We start from the raw sequence: 23457 nt of genomic DNA, 5'->3' as shown, positions 1-23457 counted from the left end.
GTGAAATGCACTGCAATGAGCTCTGGCCTAATTATAGATGTGGTGGGTTTTGGGGGAGGGGGGTTGTTTGGCAGAGAGGTTAGGATTCACACTGTGAAGGGGTGAAAATGGGTGAATGTCAAGCTTGAGGGCAGACAGGGTTTCACGTCAGCTAACAAAAGGGAGGTATTATTTTAAATCAAATCCTTTTAATGATAAGCAAAACATGGTGCCACATACTGTACATACATACGAGTTGAAATGAGCACAGTGTGCACGGTGTAAACTAACATTTCCTGGTACAGAGATAAGATGTGCATCCTATAACAAAAATATAGTGTATTTACAGAATACTCCAAATAAAGTGACGGGACACAACACAACAAACGATGACTATTAATAAAATATGTAAACACATCCATTTTATATACAGAGTTGAGCTTATAAAGTGAGTCCATACAAGTCTTAGAAATGATAGAAAACTATGTTTTAGCATTTTCTCACAGCTGATTTGATTCACCATACATTAACATACTGAAGTAGCTTTTGCCAAATAGCAAAACACACAAAAGTAATAAATTATGAACTTCTTTTTTATATTAGTATTAGACATTTATAAGCTTTATAATGTTTACTGCTAGAATTTTTTGATGAAGCTTAAAGGAACATGAAGCAGATATGCCAAGTAGCTTCTTTGAAAGCGATCGCCCATATGTAGATGCCCATTTATACCTGGAAACTGTATGAAAAGTTCAACATAGCAATAAAATAAAAATGACAAGCTTTATTGTGCTCATATGCAACGACATCCGTCATTACAACAAATTCCTTAAAATGACAAAGTGGCAAGAAAGAGTAATGGAACTGTTTCCAGTTTCCTGGTTTTCTGCATACGTTATTCATGAAACGTGACCTGATTTTCAATAAATTCACAAATATTAACAAACACAGTTTAATCTAGTAAAAAATGATCTCTCATACCCATGAAACATACAAAGTGATGGTGGAAAAAATATTGGTAACTGGTCGAATCACTTTTGGCATCAGTAAGCTCAAGCAAGCACTTCCTGTAGCAGTGGATTAGACCTTCACAACATTCGGGAGGAATTTTGGATCATTCTTCCTTATAGAACGCTTCAGCTTAGCTGTGTTTTTAGGATGTCTGACGTGTGAACGACTCTCTTGAGGACTTTCCACAACTGACTGGGTCACTTCAAAAGGCAGATTGTGTGTCTCTAAACACTTTCTGCTTTAGGTCATTGTCCTGCTGCATCACCCAGCTTCTTCTGAGCTTAATTTTTTGTTCAGTCACTCTGACATTATCCTCTGGGATTCCGTGATAAAAACTTGGGAGCTCATTTTTCCCTTCACATGAGGGAGGGAAAGATCCAAAGCAGCCGCAAATCATTAGACTCCCTCTAGTTTACTTCATTGTTGAGATGATGGCTTTTTTTTGTGTGTGTGTTTGCTCCACTCTCTTTACACCACAATAGTGTTGTGTTTTCTTTCCAAACAATTCTACCCGGGCTTCATCTGTCCACAAGATATTTGCCCAATAGTGTTGTGGAGTGTCAAGATGGCCTTTAGCAAAATACAGGTGCTACAATGTTGTTTTTGTAGCACAATACCTTCCTCCATGGTGTCCTGCCATGCAGAGAAAGAGAATGTCTAAAGTCTAAATTGGCTCATACTGGCTGAAGCTGCACTGTGAGTGTTTTTAAAAATCAAAGTAGCTCTAAACCCCATCTCCATTCTTGTTTAATTGATTGGACTCCACCATCACTTTGTATGTTTTGTGGTCGATAAAGACATGGAAAATTCTGACAGTTTGTGTTTCATCATCTTAGAAACATTGTGTATCTGACATCTGTGATTTTGGTGAAGTTCAGATTACGGTTTAAGGCCAATTTATGCAAAAAATGGAAATTCAGTTAGTGCCCTTACTTTTTCCTGCAACTCTATGTATATGAAATGATGGATTCTATTGGATATAGTAACAGGAACAGCAAAGGACGACAGTTGAGACTGTTATAAAGCAACAAAGAGAAGAGGTCAAGTCTGCATGGTTCAGTAATAACAAGACTTGAGTTTTGGGGAGTGCATTTTGTTTCTCATTTCCAGCATGACTACAATCATTCTCTAGCCTTAACTATGTGTTTATTTACTCTTGGTGATAAAGGGGAACTAACCATTCACCATTTTGCAACTTCCTAATGCCTTTAAACTTTCCTCTGACTTCCCTATATTAAAATATGTCTCTGGTTCTAACTGAAAAATTCCTGCAGATAACATTACCCAGAGGACTTTTTCATCATTAGGAGTTCAGATTATGCCATCTGGGGGAGCTGTGGAAAAGTAGATAGATCATGATTTCCAACTCCATAGTGTGAGCAACAAGATAACATAATCTGAACTGAAGGCTCCTCCAAGTGATGTCATTTGAAGGAATTTTTCAACTAAAAAGTAGAGTGATGTAATGTAGGGAAATCAGAGTGATGTTTAATGGCATTCAGTTACATGTTCTAGCTAAACTAGAACCAAAAGAAGCAAGTTCAAAATCGTCATTTAACAAAATTGTTATTTTAACCCAACACAATCTCTCTCAAAACTATTTATATTTATAACTATTTAACTACTATTTATCGCAGAACTATAATTTTTCCTTTAAGCCCACTCACTTAGGAGCCTAACCCAAACAAATCTTAACCTCAGCAGTAATAGGTTTTAAGATACAGTCAAATAATGCTGCTTGTTCCAGGATGAAAAACATTTGGGCGACTATCTCTTATCTTTTTTGTTTGATTGTTTCTTGGGAGCATGGGGACACCATATAAAATACAAACATGTACTAAGTATAGTTTACTTTTGTTACCAGAATCACTAGATTCATTGTGGCCTTAAGCTATAGCCAAGCTAACAAGCCTCTCTCTGTCACTTGTTTAAGTAAAAAAATCCCAATACTAAAATGTAATTAGGGTGCAAAAGCCCTGTCTCTCCCTCTATCTATTTTTTAAAATAGAAACAATTTTAGACTAACTCTACAGGGCTGTTCTGTGTGTTAAATATTTTGTATATGTTTCATTAAGACCTAGTATGACTTCTTGGACATATAAAACGCCAAGAGCAAGCTTAAAGTTGCAGTCCTCAGGAAACGGGCTTTTATACTGTACTTGCTCTTAAGCAAAACATCCCGAGTACTATATGCATATTTCAACATTAAATTGCTAAGTGGCACTATTCTTGTGTGGCAAACATTTCTGCCAGATGCTGAAAGGAAGGGCCAGGATAATGAAAAGGAAACCTCCAAAAATAAGAATTGCCCCAGCTGAGCCCACACAGGCCACGGACCAGGACAGCTCGTGGTGTAAAGGTATGGAGTGGTCACTGGACAGCAAGGCCAGCACGGACTGATGGAATATCAGGACGGAGAGAAGAACCAGTAGCCCTGCAGTGCAAGCAAGATTAAAATAAAATCACATCAAGAAACCGTTTCATTCAAAGTTTTTTTAAGCTGTAGAAACATAGTAATGTCTGATTAAAAAGACCAAATACACTTCATGTTGCCAATCATCAGTTGTTTAGGACATTGTGGAATCCTGATAAAGTGGTTAGATTGATTTTATTCTAAAGTGAAATTCTACCTGATATGATGAAACAGAAGGAGGCTGGCTTTAGAAAGAATGGCACTCCTTTGCTGAGGGACATGGCGATGCAGATGGAGCCCATGACCATCATGGTCAGACTCAAAAGGGCCAAGACAGCTGCTGCTAGATTTAGATCTGTGTGGGAAAACACAGAAATGACAAGAGCTTAATATAATATTAATGTACAGGCAGGATTTATTTGAAAATAGGATTAGTTGTCACTGAATTTAACTTCTTTAACTTTATGCAGAGTGAAATTGACAGAAAACTGGTAATTTAATAGGATTTCAACACTTGCGCCACTTTATGTTTGTGAGCAGTAGAAAGTTTATTCTACTGATTTATTAGTTCTACCATACTTCAAAGTTACAATAGGAAAATACAGACATGCACTTCCCATTCTGGCTCGGTTTAAAACAGATTTTATTGGCAGTGTAAACCTGGACAGGTGTAGCAAAAAAGCTGACCAACATTTCACAATCGCCAGTGCCAGCTTATGTTTTCCTGAAACACCATCACAGACATAAATGTTGTGAATATTATTTTATTATATTAAACAGAGGGCCTGGAATGAGATTTGTTGATGCAAAGCAGACGAAGCCAAACAGAAGGTGATAAATAACCTCACAAACAATGTAGTCCTAAAACTCTATCTGCAATGTTTTTACCTAACTACACTTTTACACATTAACTACACATTTCTGCCAAAGTTGGTTGTTCACTTGACTCCAGACAGAAACATTAAACAGATTTTAGACAGAAGAATTTCTGTACATGGATGATCGTCATGTCAAGGACGAATACTACTGACTTTGGTCATGCAGCTTCCATTTGAGGTATCAGTCAAATATCACTATCGCCACCAACAGTTTAACATTATGATTAAATGTTAGTATGTAATTGCAGCAAACCAAAAGTGAACATATATAACATAAACATTATACCTCGGATCAGCCTTTTAGCATCCTAATGTTAAGTAGCTCAGCCACTAGCATGGATCTGATTTTCCATAAAAATGTTTTAATGAACTTGCTGAAAACTTCAAAAAAAATTATTCAATGCAACAAACAGTTTTCACCTTTTTGTGCTGCCAAAGTTCCAGTGTGATCATGCAGTTGGTACCATTATTTTAAAAGTGCAGTTTAGTGGCATCTAGTGGCACGTAAGAGCCTATGGTGTCTCTCAGGTGCCGTGTCTTAGTCTAAAACTGTATTGAGGTTACTTTAGATTGTTATATATTTAGAAATTCAATTTAGTTAACCTACTTTTTAAATAAAACTATAGGTCAAAACACAAAATTCTCTCTAGAATCAGGGTTTGGGTTGTCCCTTCTGAGTTATTGTAGAAACACGGCATCAGAGTAATGCAACTTCTAGGGAAGGAAACCTGCTCCCTGTCGATGTTTGAAATTGCTCGTTCTAACTCTTACACACGGCACCTTTGAGTCAGTAAAGGTGATAATGTTGGTGCAGTTGTACAGTAGGTATACAACACAGCTTAATGTAGGTGTAGCAGCTCTCATATACTTAAAAAACAGTCTTCAATAATAAAGGATGAAGTAGATAAGACATTTAAAACATGTTTAAATATTGCACAACACAATTCATTATACCACACTATACATTTCAGCCTCTAAAATCTAACCTCTGTAAAACATTAAAAAAAGTTGGATATAGTGAGTGTTGCCTTAGACTACAATGTTTTTAGCTTTATGCACCTCATAGATGCAGGGTCATCTAATATCAGAGGTTCCTATAATGGCTTCAAAACAGATTAAAAAAAAAACCTTTATGTTCACTGTGATGTAAATATATCAAGTCTCAGGCGGCTTGTGTTAAAACTGCGCTGAAACCAGTGGCTCCCTGGATGCTTGTGTAAACACATTAATCAGTCTGATAGTTTATGGTTTTCTGAGGCAATTGGGTGGCAGCAGAAGTTAATGGTCTAAAACATGCAAAAACCACCAGTATGGTCTTGTGAGCACAGCAGTAAACATCTTTATTGATAGTGGCTGCTGTGTAACTGTTCGTGCGTGTCTGTATGTACAACAGAAATTGCAGGGGAAAGTATAATGTCTCACTCTTGTTAGTCGTCTTCTTGAATATGACTGCATTCTCGCCAGAGGTGAAGAATTTGAAATATGTGCAGTTGGAATCTGTAAGTAAAAACAATAAAGAATCAGACAAAGAGTGCAGACACACACACACACATACATATATACATATCTACAGTATGGTGTGCTCCCTATATGCATCCATATGTTCTGTCCTTCCAGACATCATTCCTATTTATATCCAAGTGTTTAGCATTAGCTGGAATATCCAGTGACACACACTACTACACACACACACACACACACACACACTGCCTAGCACCGCACATACGGTGCCGCTAGGGTGAGAGACAGATAAACACTGGAGGGGGAGGCAGAATGGTAGAAAGGAGAGAAAGGGGCAGACTGAGGATAGAAATTGAGAAGCGAGGCAAGTGAGAGGAAGAGGATATGCAGGATGAGCAAACGATGTAAGGGGGATGCAAGAAAATATGGATACAGGCTCAAAGGATAAGGCGGCGGTAAAAAGGAGGAGTGAGGTGGGTGCAGATGGTGAGTGAAGGGGAAGAAAGGGGGGGAGCCACAGATGGAGAAGGAGGTGAGGAGAGCAGGAGATGTCAAGAGGGGGAGAAAACACAGAGGGGTTGGTTAATACTGCATTAGACTCTCTCCCTCAGTCGCTGTCTGTCCCTCATTCCCCTCCTTCTCTATATTTAGACAAAAACTGTGAAGTAGTCAGATTCCACTTGGCTTCACATGCACATAGTGATGACTTTCACCCACTGAATATTGTGTGGTCCAGGGTGACCACATGCTTGTATAAACACACACAGTCACACATTTCCTTCACACACAAATATGTTGCGCCTCAACACATTTGCAAACATTTTTTTTATCAGAGCAGACACACCATTTATCAGCCCACTGATTTTTTAACACATTATGCTATCACAGTCAACGGATTTTGCTCTCACTACCCCTGCTGAGACTATAATTATTGAGCCATCATGTTCCTCTCCAGCAGGCAGCAAAGATGGATAGCCGGTCTTGAGATGACAGGCACATCAGCGGGCCGCACTTTGCTTGGGACAGCAGCCAGAGGCGTGTAAACAGGGATGTGAAACAGAGAAGCAGGAATGGCAAAAACAGTTGTTTTCCTCCAAAAATGACAAGCCCACAGCCATCTGCGACAGGCGGCGTGGGCCAACAGTGTAAGAAGCATACTGGCTGCTCTCACACGCCAACCGACCATCTTGGAGGCACAGAGCGATATATCTGCTAGCTAGAAGCAGCCAAAGATGTGGGACATTTTGACAGGCGAAATGAATTAGTTCTTGACAACTGGATAAAAATACAATTCTGAGGCGCATCATTCAAGTTGATGTATGTGAATAGTATTTATGTATCTGTGCTGTATGAGGACATTTTTTGTTTCCTCACTGCCTGGTTGTGATTCCCTGAGACAGGCAGTGATCTCAGGAGCTCCTCCTAAGCTTACCCTGCCTATCTCCAACACCTGACTCTCACCAACTCTAGATTCTCTTTTCAGACCGAAGTAGGTCACTCAGCACATAATCGACACACTCTGGAGAACCTAACCCGTGTCACGTTGATTACAATACCTTGAAAAATGAGCTGTCACAACTCAAAACATGGATGTTCATCAACACAGTAAACCTGTGGTCTGGCCTCTCATCACCTGTCTATATTGTGTATACAATAGGAGATTGTTTACAGTCAAGGGAAGACCTTAAAATTAGTGCATATGCAAATGCATATCAACATTTGTGAAATTGTTACTGAGAGTTTTCTGTACTGTTTGCAGATTATTTAATTTGCACAGTTTTTCTCAATATTGTCAACAATTCATCTTTTCGAGCCTTTTTTTTTATCAATTCAGTGATACACATTCCTCAGCATGGAGGTGGCCTCAAAGTAGACTTGCATGGTCTAACAATTTAGTTTGCATAAAAGACGTGAGCAGATAGTCAGAAAAAGAAAACAGACACATTCCCTCCAGAAACCTCGCCTGCTCGCATCCTAGACAATACAAAGCATAGACAGACATACAATCATAGAAACAAACCAACCACAGGTCTCACCTCCAGGTAGTTCAGCAGGTCCACAGCTTGTCCTCTCTGGGTCTATGTCAGCCACCCATAGGGTGCGGATGCAGCCCTTCCACAGGCCATAATGGGCCATCTGGCAGGTCTGGTTGCTGCTGAAATTCTTTGGTTGGGCTAGCTCCACCCAAAACTCTGTCCCCATGCCCAACACAGTTAGGGTCACGCCAATGATTGACACAAAAAACGCTAATTTGATTTTCCCCTCCTGGCTATCGCTCATCTTGTGGGTTCGCCTCTGTCCCCTTCCAGCTTTTATTCCACCCAAACCCCCACTTTGTCCAGCACCCGCAACACCAATTCGACCCTCTTCATCCTGCTGCACAAAGAAGTTGGACCACATACTGATCTTAACCGGCCAGGCCCCGACAGGAAGACCAGGAGAAAGAATGGGACACTTAAGTTAGAGATTAGCGAATCGAATGAGTCGTGAAAAGATGGTTCACTTTAAGAAGATGAAAATGGGGAGTGGTTATAGTTTCATAGGGTATAGCTTTGGAAGAAAACAATATTTTATGAGGAGACGCAGCTATCAACTATGCTGTGATAGCTTAGTAAATTGTAAAAAATCAGTGTGTCAAAATAAGCAGGTTGAGTACAGGAGTTAGACAGAAAGACATATGAATAGAGCTACAGTGGAGTGGGGGTGGAAGAAGCAAGGTAATGATAAAATGCGAAGCCATGGAGGTAGGACCAGGAGAGCCAGTCTCTGTTTTCCATCCAGTCCTCTGAAATAGAGTTGAAAACAGAAAGATGAAAGAGCAGCCAGCATATGCTTCACAAGAGCAAAATCCTTTCATCACAAGCGTAATATTTAATTTCCAACAGCTTTATCCGCATCTACAGTATTCCCTCCCTAAAAGCCATATGACATGCTCTCAGCCAACAATAGATAAGCCATATGGTGTTTCCCTGAAAGGCAGATTTTGCTTCAGATGAAGAAACAATTGGGCTGGATAAGCTAGTGGAGTTGGTGCTGGGTCAAGGTGAGAGCTAACACCACAGCACCAGACTATAGACCACCCATCTTCTATTTTCCCAGAGGAGCTGACAACAGAGCTCCTCTCCAAACAGGTACACTATTTCTGACCTAAACACAGATCCCATTTGATCTGTGGGGATAATGGGTTGCCTCAAATACCTCCCATCCTCCATTAGATGTACCAGAAAAGACTGGGAATCTGTAGCCATGACAGACATTTTGAGAATGACTGTGTTTTACTATGGCCAGCAAATGTGGTACTATTCCAGACTGTGAGCGAGCGGCCTTTAGAGCAGTTTAAACAACATCCGTGATGGGGCCTAACGGTGTCACCACACGGTACAGAGTGCATGAAAGGTGATAATTCAAGCCTGAGCCTTCCGACAGAGAAGAGGCTGCAGTAATTAAGTCTGCTGTGCAGTCCAACAGGTCACATACTGTAGTGGAGGCAGGAGGCCTGGCCAGTTAGGAGGGCAGCACCAGCAGGCCACACACAGTTGGTGGATCACTTAATTCAGAGCTTTGCGCTGACAGCATCAGAGGTTTTATATAGAGCTAGGCACCACATGGACTGAAAATGGCAAGTACTTTTGTAGTATATAAAGAGTAGTGGTTCATTTGAAAACTCAAAATTTGATATTTGTAATATATACAGTTACAGTGTACAGCTACAATGTGTCTAAACAACCAGGAAAGACAAAGGTCAATAGGTAACATTTAGAGCAGAGATGGTGCTTAATCAGACAGAAAATTAATCAGCAACTATTTTGGATTAGTCTTTTTAATCAGTCAAAGACTCCAACCATCTTCTGCTTCCAGCTTCTCTAAGGTAAGTGTGTGTTGATTGTAACTGCTTTATTTTATTTCAGCTCTTAAATGCCAATCTTTGATCAATCTCTGGTGTATTACATACAGGCCAAATGTTTTGTGTAATAATAAATTATTGTATCTGATGTTAAAAAACTCCATCTGAACGTGCAAAGGTCAGTTTCTAAGGACCATCATGTGATGGTCCAAACAGGTACAAAATGGATAAGTTGTGATCACTTGGGTTTAACTTTGATTACAGTAATATGATAAGATTATATGATTAAAAGATATCAACGTTTATCTTCAGTTTACCTTTTAATATTGAGAGCTAACAAAAAGTTGATACTGGAGGATAAAATGAACCAAAGACCTGGATCAGCAGCCGTGCAGTTGAATACACCTCCAACATTAACTGCAATAAACAACATCAAGACTGCAGCTGCTGACAGCTAAGTTAGTAGTCATAGAATTACAAACCTTGATCACATTACATCCATATTAACCACAGGATGATCAAAAGGGGTCAGAGCATGCCAGGCTACTCTAAAGGCGCACAACACAGACAAATGGTTTGTTTGTAAAAAAGGGATTAAATCAGCATCTAAAGCAATGTAGCCTACCCACACACGGCTTATAATGCAATAACAATGACAGAGCATTGACTTCAGTTCTGTGCGAGCTGAGAAAAGGATAAGCTTATACGCACGGTTGCATTTTGTGTTGTGAAAATTAGAAACACTGTCTACCATTTTGCCAAAAGCAACCACCATCACCTGTGTGACATGTGGACATAAGGAAGCGACAACTAGCTCATGCACTTGCATTAAAAGAGGAATAAGTCTGACCTGTTTGGTTTGTGTTGTTCAGTTCAGGAGGAAGAGAAGCTTGAAACTTAATAGAGGGGGAGAGTGGAGATGGGAGAGTTGGTGAAAGAGGGAGAGGGAAAGGGGGTGGGAAAACGGTACGTAAGGGTTATGGAAAGTGAGCGTAACAGGGGAGGGGGCTGCAGCCTGGTTGGTTACCACTGTGGATGATTAAATGTGTGTGTTTGTGCTGCTGTGTGCCCCTCATACTGTGCCTGCAGCTCATGTTCAGTCTCAGCAGCACCCTGTTCATACTGTGTACATGTTTGAAATCTCCCATCAATGAGCAAAGGTGCTGCAAGGTGGTCTGCTCATGTGACAACAGTTCTGCCAGTATGATTGAAAACATGCCTGCTTCTGTCAGCCTTGTCTGTGTGTGTGCTTATTTTAGACAACCACCTGTTAATGACATTAAGTACGGGTGAAGGAGGAGCCTGTGTTTATATGGGAGACCAGGACAGCATTTTACAGCAACACAACACACTGTGAGCAAAGTTAAAATCTGGCAAAGAGACAGAGTGAGAAACGGGGGACCAACAGACACGGATACTTGCATAGACACAAAAACAAAGTGGAAGAAAAAAACAGAAAGATGTGGGAAAAGGACATAAAAGAGATGAAAAGGTAACAGACATTCTGATGTCTGGGGTCGGTGCAGAAATGCATTTCCCTCACCAAAAGTGATGAAGCTAGGAGGAAAAAATGGGAATGTGCAAATCCATTTCATTCCTCACTGAACGGGGTCCGGGGAGAATTAAGACTCAGCCTGGTCTTGTGGAAAGCTTTTCTTGTGGCCCAGCCCTGCTCTGTTCTTCCACAGTTTAGGTTATATACGTGGCACAGTGAGACTAAGGCCAACCCCAGCAGCCAGCAACTCTCTGGGAGTGTAGGCAAGGGGGGATGGGAATAGAGTGAGAATGGGGGGGCATGCAAGATGAGAGTGAGTCGGGGCCAGAGACACAAAACAGGAGTAAATCAGAGAAAAGGGACAAGGCTGTGACAGAAAAATAAAAACCTTCACTGCCCAAAACTGCAGTGCAGATTTTGGTTCAGAGTGCTTTCTCAGAGGCAGGAAATATGTTGAACAGCCATGATTGATTGATGAATCTGCAGGATATCTATCTCTTTTAATGCACGTGTGTCTTTCTTTTAAAATTTGAACAGCCAACGTCCGCTGCTCGATCATATGAGACTGATAGGAAGTGTCCTCTCACAGGCTGAGCTCGTCAATAATCTACAGTATGATGAACAATCTTGTCCTCACATCAGTCAAGTGCCCCTGTTAAGCAGAACTGTTTTATGCCCAAACACATTGAACTACACACACCCTGTGCATGTCAGCCATCTGACTAAAGAAAGGGTGTGATATCATCTTATATTTTGTTTCATTGTCAACAAAATGTTTTTATCCTATAGTAAGTTATATGCTGATTGGAAGCATTGTATTTTTCATTAATATACACAACAAATTCTACTCTCAAAAAGTGGTTGAATCATGTTTTTAAATGCGACTTATTTTACACATATTTTATAGCGGAATAGAAAAAAATGGCTTGGGACAGACTAACACTTTATGGGTTCTGGTTCTTTCTATTGGTAATAATCACAAAATCTGATTATCTCCAACTTTGTTCATATCAGTCTCACCGAAATTGAAACTTAAGAAAATGTAATGTAATATCAAATATAAAACAGACTAAATACAAAAATACAATACAAAGACAAGCTGTACAATAACAGTGTGCAGTTTTACTGGTTATATTTTGTTTGTTATAAATGATGCGTTTTAAGACTAGTTCTCTAATTACCTACAATGTGAGCGCAAATGTTTTGGCATCTTTGTAGCTGTGTAACTCTAACTCTCTGTAACTTTGCGTGTCCCAAAGGTCTATGACTTAAATATTTTATTTACATTTCTTAATCTGTTTTTCTACTGTCATACATTTAAATGTTTTCTATTCAAACACCTGGATTTTTCCCTAGACCTCTCTCTGTACTGGCATTTTGAGATTGATTTCATTGTCAAAGTACTTCAATATGATGCATTCTTAAATAAACGTTCATAACTCCTACATAACGAATATAAACTGGTACATGTACAAAGTACCGCATTCATCCGACATTCTACTGTTCCCCTCTCCCACTGCTGCAGTATTCCATCTTTCTGAATGAGGATCAATGGGGATGTTCTCCCCTGAATGACAATACCATCCCGTCTTATTTTCACCACTAGAGGGAGAGAGTGCACGTACAATCTTCACTGCAGCATCAGGCCTCAGAAGGGCTTGTAACAGCATTTAATAGGTCTCATGTTAGGCAGCCAATACAATAAAGGAGGCAGGGACAGTTGACAGTAAATGTGGCTTTAGCTGCCTGATAGAGCTGCTGTGTTATCTGTTCTCTCAGGGAACAACAGAGGAGTTTCTGCATCTGTGGCCATGCTGCTGGGATTTGTGCAGTGGGGTGCAGCGATACAGTTGGGAGATGGGCAGCATAGAGCTGACACAGGACATTTTATGTCAGAGGTTTGTTGCTTTCATGTAACTGCTTCACAGGAACTCTCTACTGAATAGGTCCCAGGTGGCAAGAGCCTTTGTGGCATCCCTTGAAGCATAAGGGAATCAACTAGAACATAAACCCCACTAGATATACCCACTAAAAAGAACAAAGTCTATAAATATACAAATACCAAGTAATACACAAAATAGTTATATCTAATGCAATACAAAGATAAATATAAAGCTCAGATGAAGGTTAGATGTCTGTTTAAGATATGTGCGCTTGTTATAAAATCTGACACCATCAGCAAGTTTTCCCCCTTTCTTAATGAAACTATACATTTTGAAAACATTCTAGATCACAATTTGCAAGGATTTGACTTTATTGCAAATCTTGAGGGGAAAAAAATTTGCAAGTATGCTTATATTATAATGCAGTATGAGAAGTAGTAAGTCATAATACGTAAACATTGCATTTGTGTGAGAGTGAAACAGCTCCATCGTTTGGACATTACCATTAACTACAACGCTTAGTAATTGATTCTGCTCTCAGCATAATTAACTGTGACTGGTGGTTAAACTCACCTGGGTGGATAGATGCAAGTGTGGTTAAAAAAAACAAAAAAACAAAACAAAACAAAAAAGCACAAATGAGAAAGCCATGATGTAAATTCAGTTTTTAATCATCTGAAAACAAATTGGACAAATGAAAGACTTTATGCTTTTATAAACTAGATGCGAGTTTTAGGTTTTAAATCATTGAAGAAATCACATTTTTTCCCCAAAGAGAAAATATAGAAATTAAAATGATACAGTGACACTGAAAAAGAAAGTTTTTTCCAAAATTAAGGAGTAACATCTCAAAACTGTTATCGCTGACAAACTCTTTCAGTGCTGCCTTAAGCAACCCAAGGTATCAAATGAAAGCAGTCACAAGCCCATACAGTGTGAACATGTGGTCCTCAGAGAAACAATGGCGGAAGATGAGGGAGATAAGAGAAATGCAGATCTAAAGTACATGCGACTAGGTCTAACATCCAAACACCTACCTCTTGAATTTAGTGAAAGTCCCCGTAAGGGCTGCACAGTAAATAAAATTAGGAAAGCTAAAGAGTAAAAGGTAATTCTTTTTTGATGGAACTGAGTTAGGTTTGGACTTTTGCCCATTTATCAGTCTATGGAGAACAAATGTCGTCAGGTTTAGTTTTAAGTCTTATGCCTATAACTATTATTTTAGACAAAGGCTGGAAGTGGACAAGAGAGGTTGTGTTGTTTTGGTTTCACTTTGTAGTAAAACATGACTCATGGGTATTACTCTGTTTATTTGGTCTTGTTAAAGAGGTGAGCCGCTGCATGAAAAAACAAAAACATCCTATATCCCAAATCTGCAAGGAAAAAGTAAAACTGGCAATACAAGGCTAAAGCAGAAACTGCCAGACATCACAGAAAGTTGAGTGAGCCAGATTTCCTTCCTTAGTGAATTCACTTATGATTAAGGCTTTTTGGTAAAAATAATTCCCCATTAAATAGCTTTTAACTTTCATTAATTTTGAATTAATTGCAGAGACAAAATATTCTCACCTGCTAAAAGCTGTGCATGAAAATGGATATGAAAAGATTACAAACTGGCTTGACTGAGAACTTTCCATCTGCAGTTCATCTTATTTTGTGACCTGAATACAAGGTGATCTATAAACAGCTCATGTCAGTGTAACTACACACATTATCTAATCAGTTACAGTTGACATTCAGATAGAGTCCAGTTAGACAACAGATTCTCTCACAATCATCTAGAGGGGGGCAGCAGCCTGATGAAATTAAAAAAGGAAATTACTTGAAACAAAAATCAACTGCTTTCGGCTTGTCCCTTCAGGGGTCGCCACGTGATTTGGCATGAGTTCTTACACCTGATGCCCTTCCTGCAGCAAATGTCCCATTTTATCTGGGCTCAAGGTGTCCCTTGGTAGCTGGGTGGAGCCACACCTGGTGGGGTGGGATTTGAACCTGCGGCCTTTTGCATCCCAACCCAATGCTCTACCATTAAGCCACCAGGTCCCCTAAAAGAAATGACTCAAAACAAGGAAAAAAAAAAATTCCAAAAATATTTTTTTTTTACTTTTCTACTGATGAGGGCAAAACTGAGACGGATGTTACAGCTACTGTAGATCTACATTAGATGGTCAAACAGAAATGTTCTAATCTTCCTCTCCATCTCCCCCACATTTCCCTTTCACAGATAATCCCTCCCGTTTTCTCCATCCTTTCCCCCCCAATCACAACAGTCCAGTTAGTTCCCTACTTCACGTCCTTTCTAATGTTCTTAAAACAGGCTACCTCCATTTAAATTACAAACCTTTAAGTGTAGCACCCCCCTCCCACCCAAAACGACATCCCGTCGCACAAAGTATAAAAAATGTTGACCCCACCCTAGACCTATTATTACACACATTTCTCAAAAAGCTTTGATGCCCTCACCCACCCAGCTACACCCTGGCCATCCAAAACCAGCCCCCTCTGTTATAGACTGAATATAAACCCTACCCACACTTCTCCTGTCCAATTTCAAAAATCAGTTTTTACTGATGGATCTTTTATGTAGATCCCATATGATAAATTGAATATCACCAAATCAATTAGTCAAATGTTTAATAATCTCAGATGTACCTGAAATGTTCATTAATCATGGGGCTGATTTGGAAATGGGCAGTACACGTCCAGTCCCTAATCCCACCCCCCAACCCCCCAAATTTCCTTTTCTCTTCTTGCCTCCTCTACCAGAAGTCCCGGCGGTGATAAGCATCTGGATCGCAATATTTGGTCACCACCACCCTGTTGGCAAACTTCCTTCCTGTCAGCCCTTGCATGGCCTTTTGGGAGTCAAAAACTGACATGAACTCCACAAATATCTACAGGGGAAAAAATAAAACAAATAAATAAGAACACCACACACATATTTCAGGGTGATGACTTGACGACATAATTTTACAATAATATCTACATAAAAACAGAAACCGTTTCTACCTTGCCAGTCCCGGGCACTTCCAGGCCGTCAACAGGTCGGGGAATCTCAATACTCTTGACTTGACCATACTTGCTGCACTCATCCCTGACGTCCTCCACAATCTCCTCATATTCCTCATCATCCAGCAGCTCCTCAGGGGCCACCATGTTCATCAGACACAACACCTCGGTGGGCAGGCCCCCCATCTGTGTCACCGAGCTGTTTAGACCTGGAACTTGCAGCGTCACAGGGGTCTGATTTATACTTGTCTGGAAAAGCAGAAAAGGGTAAGAGCCAAGGAATGGTGAAAAGTAGTGTCATTATCAGTCTCCTTTATATTTGTTGAACCAGGCTCTGCCAATTTAAATTTTTTAAAAGTACTGATCCCTATAAATTTCAAGAGCTCAGTGTACTATGCATAATTTACGTTGTCTAACAACACACATTTTAATTTAATAGTTTGGATACACATTTGTTAACAGCGTTTAAACAACAGCAAATAAAATAATAGAGTAGATCTAATCAGTGATTTGGTATTTTAGCAAATGTATATGACCATCAACCTCCCACTGTCCTCCTGTCATCTGTCCAGCTCTTGGATACTCACCAGAGTGGCATTCTTGGATCCCACACTTGCCCTTTGCACCAGGAGTTTTTTGTCTCCCAGCTGCATGCCGTTCAGCCCAGCAATAGCCTAGTATGACAAGGAAGATTTAAAAAAATTTGTTCTGTAAGCTATGTCATAAATGTCCTGTATAAAGCTTTCTGCTACACTAGGCACCTGGTCATTAAGGTTGACATCAACATATTCACAGAATGCATATCCTTTAGATAAGCCTGTGGCACTGTCCTTGACCAGGTTGAAGGCCTTCAGAGGACCAAATGATGTCAACAGCTCCTTCACCTGAAATGCAGAATAGAAAAGCATCACATAAAGCACAGAGATTTCCAAAACATTTCTAGTGGTTTAAAAAATTCCCTTATATAAACAACATAGCTTAAAGTTTACCAAAAACTTTTAGATTTGTTCGATAAAGGTAGTGTGTTGTGCAGTAGTGTCTCTGAGAACTGGCAGAAGACCTGACCTGATCATCATTTAGGTAGTTGGGCAAGCCACCAATGAAAAGTTTGTGAGCCGAGTCAGGCACCACTGTGGACACCACGCCTTAATGTGACAAAAGGATAGGATATGGTCAAATATAAACAAAGAAGCAAAGATGGCACGCTTATGTAGAGAATGCTCATGAATTATGCCACAAGTACTAAGGGTTAAAAACCATTAATTGTCTGTGTACCAGGCACATAGACACTGGGGTTTTCACTCATGCCCGGCAGTGGCTGGTAATCGTGGGGACGGCGAATCTTGAGACTTTGACCTTGAAAGATAATGCCATCAAAAGCCATGGCCTGTGTTGTTTCATCTACTGAACGGAACTGCAGAAAAAACAGAAGTGCCGATTTTAAATATAAAACTGTACTTTGAATAAACTTTCAAAGATAAATAAGAAGCATAACAAGCAATGTTTATGACAGTATTAGCTCACCTCAAGGAAGGCAAAATTTTTATCCTGATTGATCTGTACTGCAAGGACAGGGTTTCCGGGAGCCTGAGTAAGACCACCCAAGCGCATCTGGGCATTGAAGAAGTCCATCATGGACTCCTACACAAAAGAGAGGAGAAGATTAAGAAAGTAATTTTAATTAATTAATTATGGTGAAGTTATTATTTTTTTAAATCACAGTCATGTCCCTCACCTCTGTGATACCAAAGGGGATGTTGCCCACGTAGAGCCGACGAGCCTGTCGGGTCATCTGGCTGCCCACTACAGGAACAGGTGTGGGAGTCACAGCCAGGCCATCTGGAGTCATGGTTGGCAAAAGGGCTGTAGCTGGGATCTGGCCTGCAGCTGAAGAGCAAAGCCAATATAAGGAAACCGTTAAAAATATAAATTGTGGATAATAATAACGTACTGCAGTAAGGCAAATCTACACTGATTACTCTAGTAAGATATTGGCAACAAAAAAATAATTAAAATTTCAATTTTGAAGTTAAAAACACATTTAAAACAAATAAGGCAGCCAAGTAGAATACCTTGCATGGCTTTGTACTGCATTGGAGTGATGTGCTCAAAGCCAGGCGGTGGGACATCCCAGTACTTCTTCACCTTCTTCTTCTTCTCACGATGTGGAGAACGACTGTTGGAAGAGGAGAAAGCTGTTGAAATTAAAGTATGAATATCATCAGTGAATACATCTCTCATTAGGCCAGCTACTAGATCAGATGATGGGACATGCCTTCAACAATATACACTACAAAAATCTGTTAATTTGAGGGGCACTACATCAATAAAGAAACTGTAACTGATTGCAAAGGAGAAAAACGGAAGGAGAGAAAACCCTGACCAAGCAGACACCTACACAAGTCTATAGTACATAAAATCAGAAGCATGACATTAAACTGCACTTGTTGCCAAATTTATAAAATCAATTTCAGTTTTTATGATACGGTTTATAATATTTATTTTTTCTGCATATTTCCCAATAAAAAGAAAAACATATTTGCTTTTCTTCTCTTAAATTAAAGTACCGTCCAATTTAAAAAGCAAGTCAGTGGCAAATTACCAAATTTCAGCTGAGCCTCAGCAGAGGCATACCCATAATGCAAAAACCAGCTTTGTGTTAGTTTGCTGTATTACCTTCCAGCATTGTCCTGGGGGAAGCTGGATGGTGAGCTGAAATGACATTGGAAGGGTTTCATATTTCTTTCAAATCAATCATGACATTCACGAACATTTCTACTTCACAAAAAATAAATAAAAATAAGCCACATTTCTAAAACCTTCTTTATAAATCTAAAATTATAAAACATGTATCAGATGAGTTGACCATCTGTGTATGGGTTAAAGAAGCTAATTCTTAGGCAAGTAGCTACACAGCAGATTCTCTGGCAACTAACATGCTAATAAAAAAGAAAAGTACAACTTTAAAACACCATTTTGTCCATAAGCATTTGAACACAATTCTCAGAATTTCGGCCCCGTTAACCGCTTCAATGGATTTGAAATGAAATATTAAGACTCCTAAAGAGTTGAGCATACGCTTTATTTCAAGGGCTCGGTCGAAACTACTGGTACTATTACTACTGCACTGGGATCAGAGCTGACCCGCTTCCCTGACCAAACCCACAAGCTAATTTTAGTTAAACATCCACACTTGGGAAGTTGCAAAACCCAATACTTGGTAGTAATGACACAATTTTTGGGCCCTAACAAGGCAGGATAATAACCTCACAAATGTAGTCCAACTTTAGAGAAGAAGAAAGGCAATACTGCAACAGCATGTCCACTGTAACTCAAACTGGGGAAGGGAAGGAAAAATAAAAATACACAACCAAAGTCATCTATTAGAGATATTTTACATTTAAGTCAGATCATCAGGAACAATTTATCAGTTATCAAGGTCCACTACGCAAACGCTGTCTCGAAATGAAAAGAGGATACAATTTAAACTTAGCAAAGAATCTTACAGACAGACATCGAGACCTGTTTCTAGATTTTGTTGCCAAAATTAACATTACCGTTAACGTTACGTTCACAGAGGCTGACATTAGCTTGTTTAGGCTAATGTAGTCCCTAAAACGTTTGTAGGCTACCAACATTACTGTCAAGCCTGTCAACATAACATGGTAGTTATGTATGCACGAGCATGTGTGTCTCCTGCAGCCTCTATTGTTCTTAAAGCCATAACTTTATACCTAATAAAGTTATTAGGAATATTAGGAATTGGGAATTTTTAGTGGTTTTGGTATCCACTTCCCAAATATTTAACATCACAGCAACCCTTATGCAAATCAACCACAATATGGACCTAATATGGGCGCCCTGACGTGTCTCCAGCTTTGATGCCCCACACAACAAGATGTGATGCTTTCTGTTGCCAGCTGATTATGGGAAGAATCTTGAGCAATTTGTCTGATGCTGAGCCCTGTCCACAACAACACTAAAACTAATTGGTGTAACTAGGTCATTTGACCCCTTGCCCACCTACATAGTCAATTTGTACCCACGCCCATACCTGAGATTCTGAATAATTTTTTAATCCACTACAAATGATTTTTTTGTGGGTCACCTGCTTAACACTTCATTCAATATTTTTGACCAAACCCTTAAATTAAAGGTGGGAGTATAACTTTAAGCACATCTTGATAGTTTCATTTCAAATCCAAAATTATAAGTATTGTGTCACTGCTCAAACACATAAGATAATTGTATACAGCACCTGCAAATGGGAGGCGTTAAAGGTGGATTTAGTATCTTCTGATTCAGGGGTAATACAAATGCCCCATTTAGACGGATACCAGTATATTACGGTTTCTTTATAGTGACGTCACCTGTGTACCCCAAAGGCAAACCCCGAGAGGCCACGCGATAATACCCTCTTCTTTTTTTTAAATGCGGCTGATGGCCAACAAGTTTTACAGAGGTTTGGTATAATAATACAATTATTTGAAGCAGTCAGTAAGGACATGTGTGGTGTCTAACTGTTAAAAATCAAACATTGATAGTTTTATGGATTATATTTGTATATCATATTTTCCAAAACATTCTGTGTCAAAATCAGTCACTTTTCTCTGAAAACAAGCAAGCTTGTCACATTTATAAACAATTATTACTTGTGTTAGCTTTTTTCTGAGGAAAACTCACCTGTATGAACACTTCCCAAAACCCCAGGCCTAATGAGATTATCCAACAGTATGTGAATGGCTGTCTAGGTCAAAGACAGCCAGTGTTGTCCAACACCCAAGTGAATATGGAAGTATCTTCAAGATTCTCATTCTTGAAGAGTTTTATTATTATCATCTGTTACCTATATTATGTACAGCATTTTTGTTTCTAGAAAGAAGCTAAATATTTTCAGAAATTCTCCTTAACCTGATTTTCTCAAGCAGGGAAAAAAGTAAAAAGTAAGTAAAAGATGTTATGCCAGATGTTCATGTATTTTAAGCTTTGTTTCATAGGCTTGAAACAAAATTACTGCATTAGCACACCTGATAGAGGGCTTTGAGAGAGAGAAAGAAAAATCCCATGTCCAAATTTGACTATATAAAAGTCAAGCTGTTGATAAAATAATCCTCAGAAGGAACAATCCCAATTTTTCAAATTCATGCAGATGGCACTCCAGGTCTCTGAATTTGCTGCCCCACTTGGTAGCCCAGAATAAAATGATCTTTAAAATGGGTTTGAGTAAGAAGGGATTAAGTGTTTTTGTATTCTGACCAATAAGTTGCATATTAAATAGAAATTGCAGGGCTTCCCAAATTAATATGATCAGATTCATTCTTAGCAGTGTCTAATGCTTGGCCGAAACTTGCATTTAACCTAGTGTTATAAGATGCTTTGCAATGCCTGTGGGGAGGGACATATGATGATGTTTTTCAAGGATTTTTATTGTTTACTGGTACATGTGAAAATGTTTAAGTGTATTAACCTGCGTCTGTGCCTGCGGTCCTTGCTGTCCCCACGGCGATCCCTGCTGCGCCTATCTCTGTCTCTGCTCCTCCTCTTCCTCTCTCTGCTACGGCTTCGAGAAGAAGACCGACGGTGGTGGCGGTTCTCTTTGTCCCTTTCAGCTGCAAATATTTAAATAAACATTACAAAATGTATATACATGGAGTGACACACTTAGCAAGCTCAACAACAACGATTTTGGGGCAGTCATTAGTTTTACTAGAAGTAACATAACAATGTAGCTTTCATTTCAGGTAAAAAAAAAGTAAATTGATAGAAATGAGACATGTAATGATTTTTGTATACATCTCTCCAGCATACTTCCATTCACATGGTAATAACAAATAGCAGATGGTAGTTTTATAGGAGGACCACAGCTTTTAATTTAGTGACATGACCAATCAATACAACATACCTATCCTGAAAAAAAAAATATCCTAGTAGTTCCAACGTCACAGCATGTAATTTGCTTAGCATTAAGTGTATAACGCATAAATGTAAATCTAGGTTAAAGGGAGCTTAAAGATGTTTAAGAGTCGTTTAATAGTTTTTTTAAATGGGGGGAGTTATTACTGTTGGTGAATATTAACGTTAGCTGATTATCGGAATACTGACTGGACGCAACAGCTGCAAAGAATAAATGCTAACTTTGCTACTCCAGACACTCAGTCAGCTTCCACTAGCATGAATAACCCCGTGATATAAGCTGCTTCTTGATTACGTATTTTCAATAATATTTGTCAGTTCTGCCAGATTCTTACGTTATTTAATATTAGTCACTATCTAGCTAACGGTGCAACAGCTAATGCTACGTCGAATCTCAAAGGGTTCAAAACCATGGGCTAGCACTTCACATGCACTGCTCCAGCAAATAGACACATCCATTGTTGGCTAAAACGTTGGCGGTGATTCCAATAAAGATAACTTTACAAAAAGCATTTTCAATAACCAATATGTGACTGGTTCATTTACCTTGTTTGTTTTCAGAGAGTTGTCTCTCGAATTCGTCGAAGTCCGACATCTTTGTAAGTTGAAGGCTACTACGCTTCAAGCGATTTGCGTTGTTTAGTTGGCGCTGGCTAGCTTAAGCTAGCAACAAAGCGAACACCACTTATAAAAAAACAAGAGCCGTGCTAACGTAGCTCGAGTACCTTAGCTTCAACGTGGAGAACACTTAACAGTTACCTAAATCAGTTGACCAGGACATACATTAGCGGTGTGATAATTATTTACAACGTAATAACGTTAGACATAATAATTGAAAAAAACGAGTTCGCGTGGGTTAGCTTGCGAATGTTAGCTAACTAGCTTGTAGCAAAGTCCAGAAGAATGGGCCTCCTTCTACAGCCACTATCGTGCAAGCTAGCTAGCTAGCTAGCGTGTGCGAAAGCCGAATGAATGGGACTTTTTTCCCAATACAAATGCAAAATACAAGGGGTCACTAGCCCACGACGCACAGTTGTTTAACTTTTTAAGCCAAATATATTCGATTCCAAAATGTTCCAAGGCTAACAAATGCGATAAAGAGTTCGGTATGCCCGCTTTTTTGCTTCGTCTCCCAGGTACCCACGGACACCGGAAGTTGATAAATGACGCGTTTCCAGTGAGGGAAGGAAAAAGCCTTTTGAGTACAAGAAAAGTGACGTTTACTCGGCCTCACGTTGCTTATTCCTCCAAGTGAAGGTCCGTATTTGTTAAAAATGTTGTCAGAAAGGGATGATGGGTTTACTGATCACGGCTACATCATTCCCCGAAAGGTCACTCCTTATTATTACTATAGATTACTAAGTTATCTAAAAACTAACCAGTATTGCAAAAGTGAAACGTTTAATTTATCAATCACTTAGTCAATTGGAAATAAAATTGATAAGCAACAATTCTGTTAACTAACAATTGTTTAGTTTAGTGCTAGATTTTCATGTGACACGTTTGCCACTTTCCTGTTTTCTCCATTTTTGGGGTTGTTGACTGTTAGTCTAAAAGAAATAAAAGTTAAT

General features: G+C 39.4%; 2 protein-coding genes across 6 annotated transcripts; both read right to left on the bottom strand.

Annotated features, from left to right (window-relative positions):
- Positions 1-38: 38 nt before the first annotated feature.
- On the bottom strand, positions 39-10547 carry cacng6b (calcium channel, voltage-dependent, gamma subunit 6b). 2 transcript variants are annotated; one of them, XM_067510703.1, is made up of 5 exons: positions 10437-10544; positions 7779-8148; positions 5704-5778; positions 3621-3758; positions 39-3424 (listed from the first exon to the last, which is right to left on the bottom strand). In XM_067510703.1, exons 2-5 carry the CDS (start codon positions 8140-8142, stop codon positions 3204-3206), a joined length of 798 nt encoding a protein of 265 aa, XP_067366804.1. In that variant the 5' UTR covers positions 8143-8148; positions 10437-10544; the 3' UTR covers positions 39-3203. The 2 variants fall into 2 exon arrangements, with proteins under 2 accessions (XP_067366804.1, XP_067366803.1); XM_067510702.1 differs by having other exon boundaries at positions 40-3424; positions 7779-8527; positions 10437-10547.
- A 3067-nt stretch (positions 10548-13614) lies between these two features.
- On the bottom strand, positions 13615-23052 carry u2af2a (U2 small nuclear RNA auxiliary factor 2a). 4 transcript variants are annotated; one of them, XM_067510608.1, is made up of 12 exons: positions 22433-23052; positions 21441-21582; positions 18650-18685; positions 18046-18149; positions 17709-17860; positions 17498-17614; positions 17231-17387; positions 17039-17118; positions 16735-16857; positions 16561-16647; positions 15974-16222; positions 13615-15858 (listed from the first exon to the last, which is right to left on the bottom strand). In XM_067510608.1, exons 1-12 carry the CDS (start codon positions 22479-22481, stop codon positions 15724-15726), a joined length of 1431 nt encoding a protein of 476 aa, XP_067366709.1. In that variant the 5' UTR covers positions 22482-23052; the 3' UTR covers positions 13615-15723. The 4 variants fall into 4 exon arrangements, with proteins under 4 accessions (XP_067366709.1, XP_067366710.1, XP_067366712.1 ...); XM_067510609.1 differs by having other exon boundaries at positions 17249-17387; XM_067510611.1 differs by lacking the exon at positions 18650-18685.
- Between the last annotated feature and the right edge of the window lie 405 nt (positions 23053-23457).

Source organism: Channa argus, chromosome 7, assembly GCF_033026475.1.
Source record: "Channa argus isolate prfri chromosome 7, Channa argus male v1.0, whole genome shotgun sequence".
NCBI classification, from domain to species: domain Eukaryota; kingdom Metazoa; phylum Chordata; class Actinopteri; order Anabantiformes; family Channidae; genus Channa; species Channa argus.
Note: the sequence above shows the minus strand (reverse complement) of the source record. Positions and strands in the feature narration are given on the sequence as shown.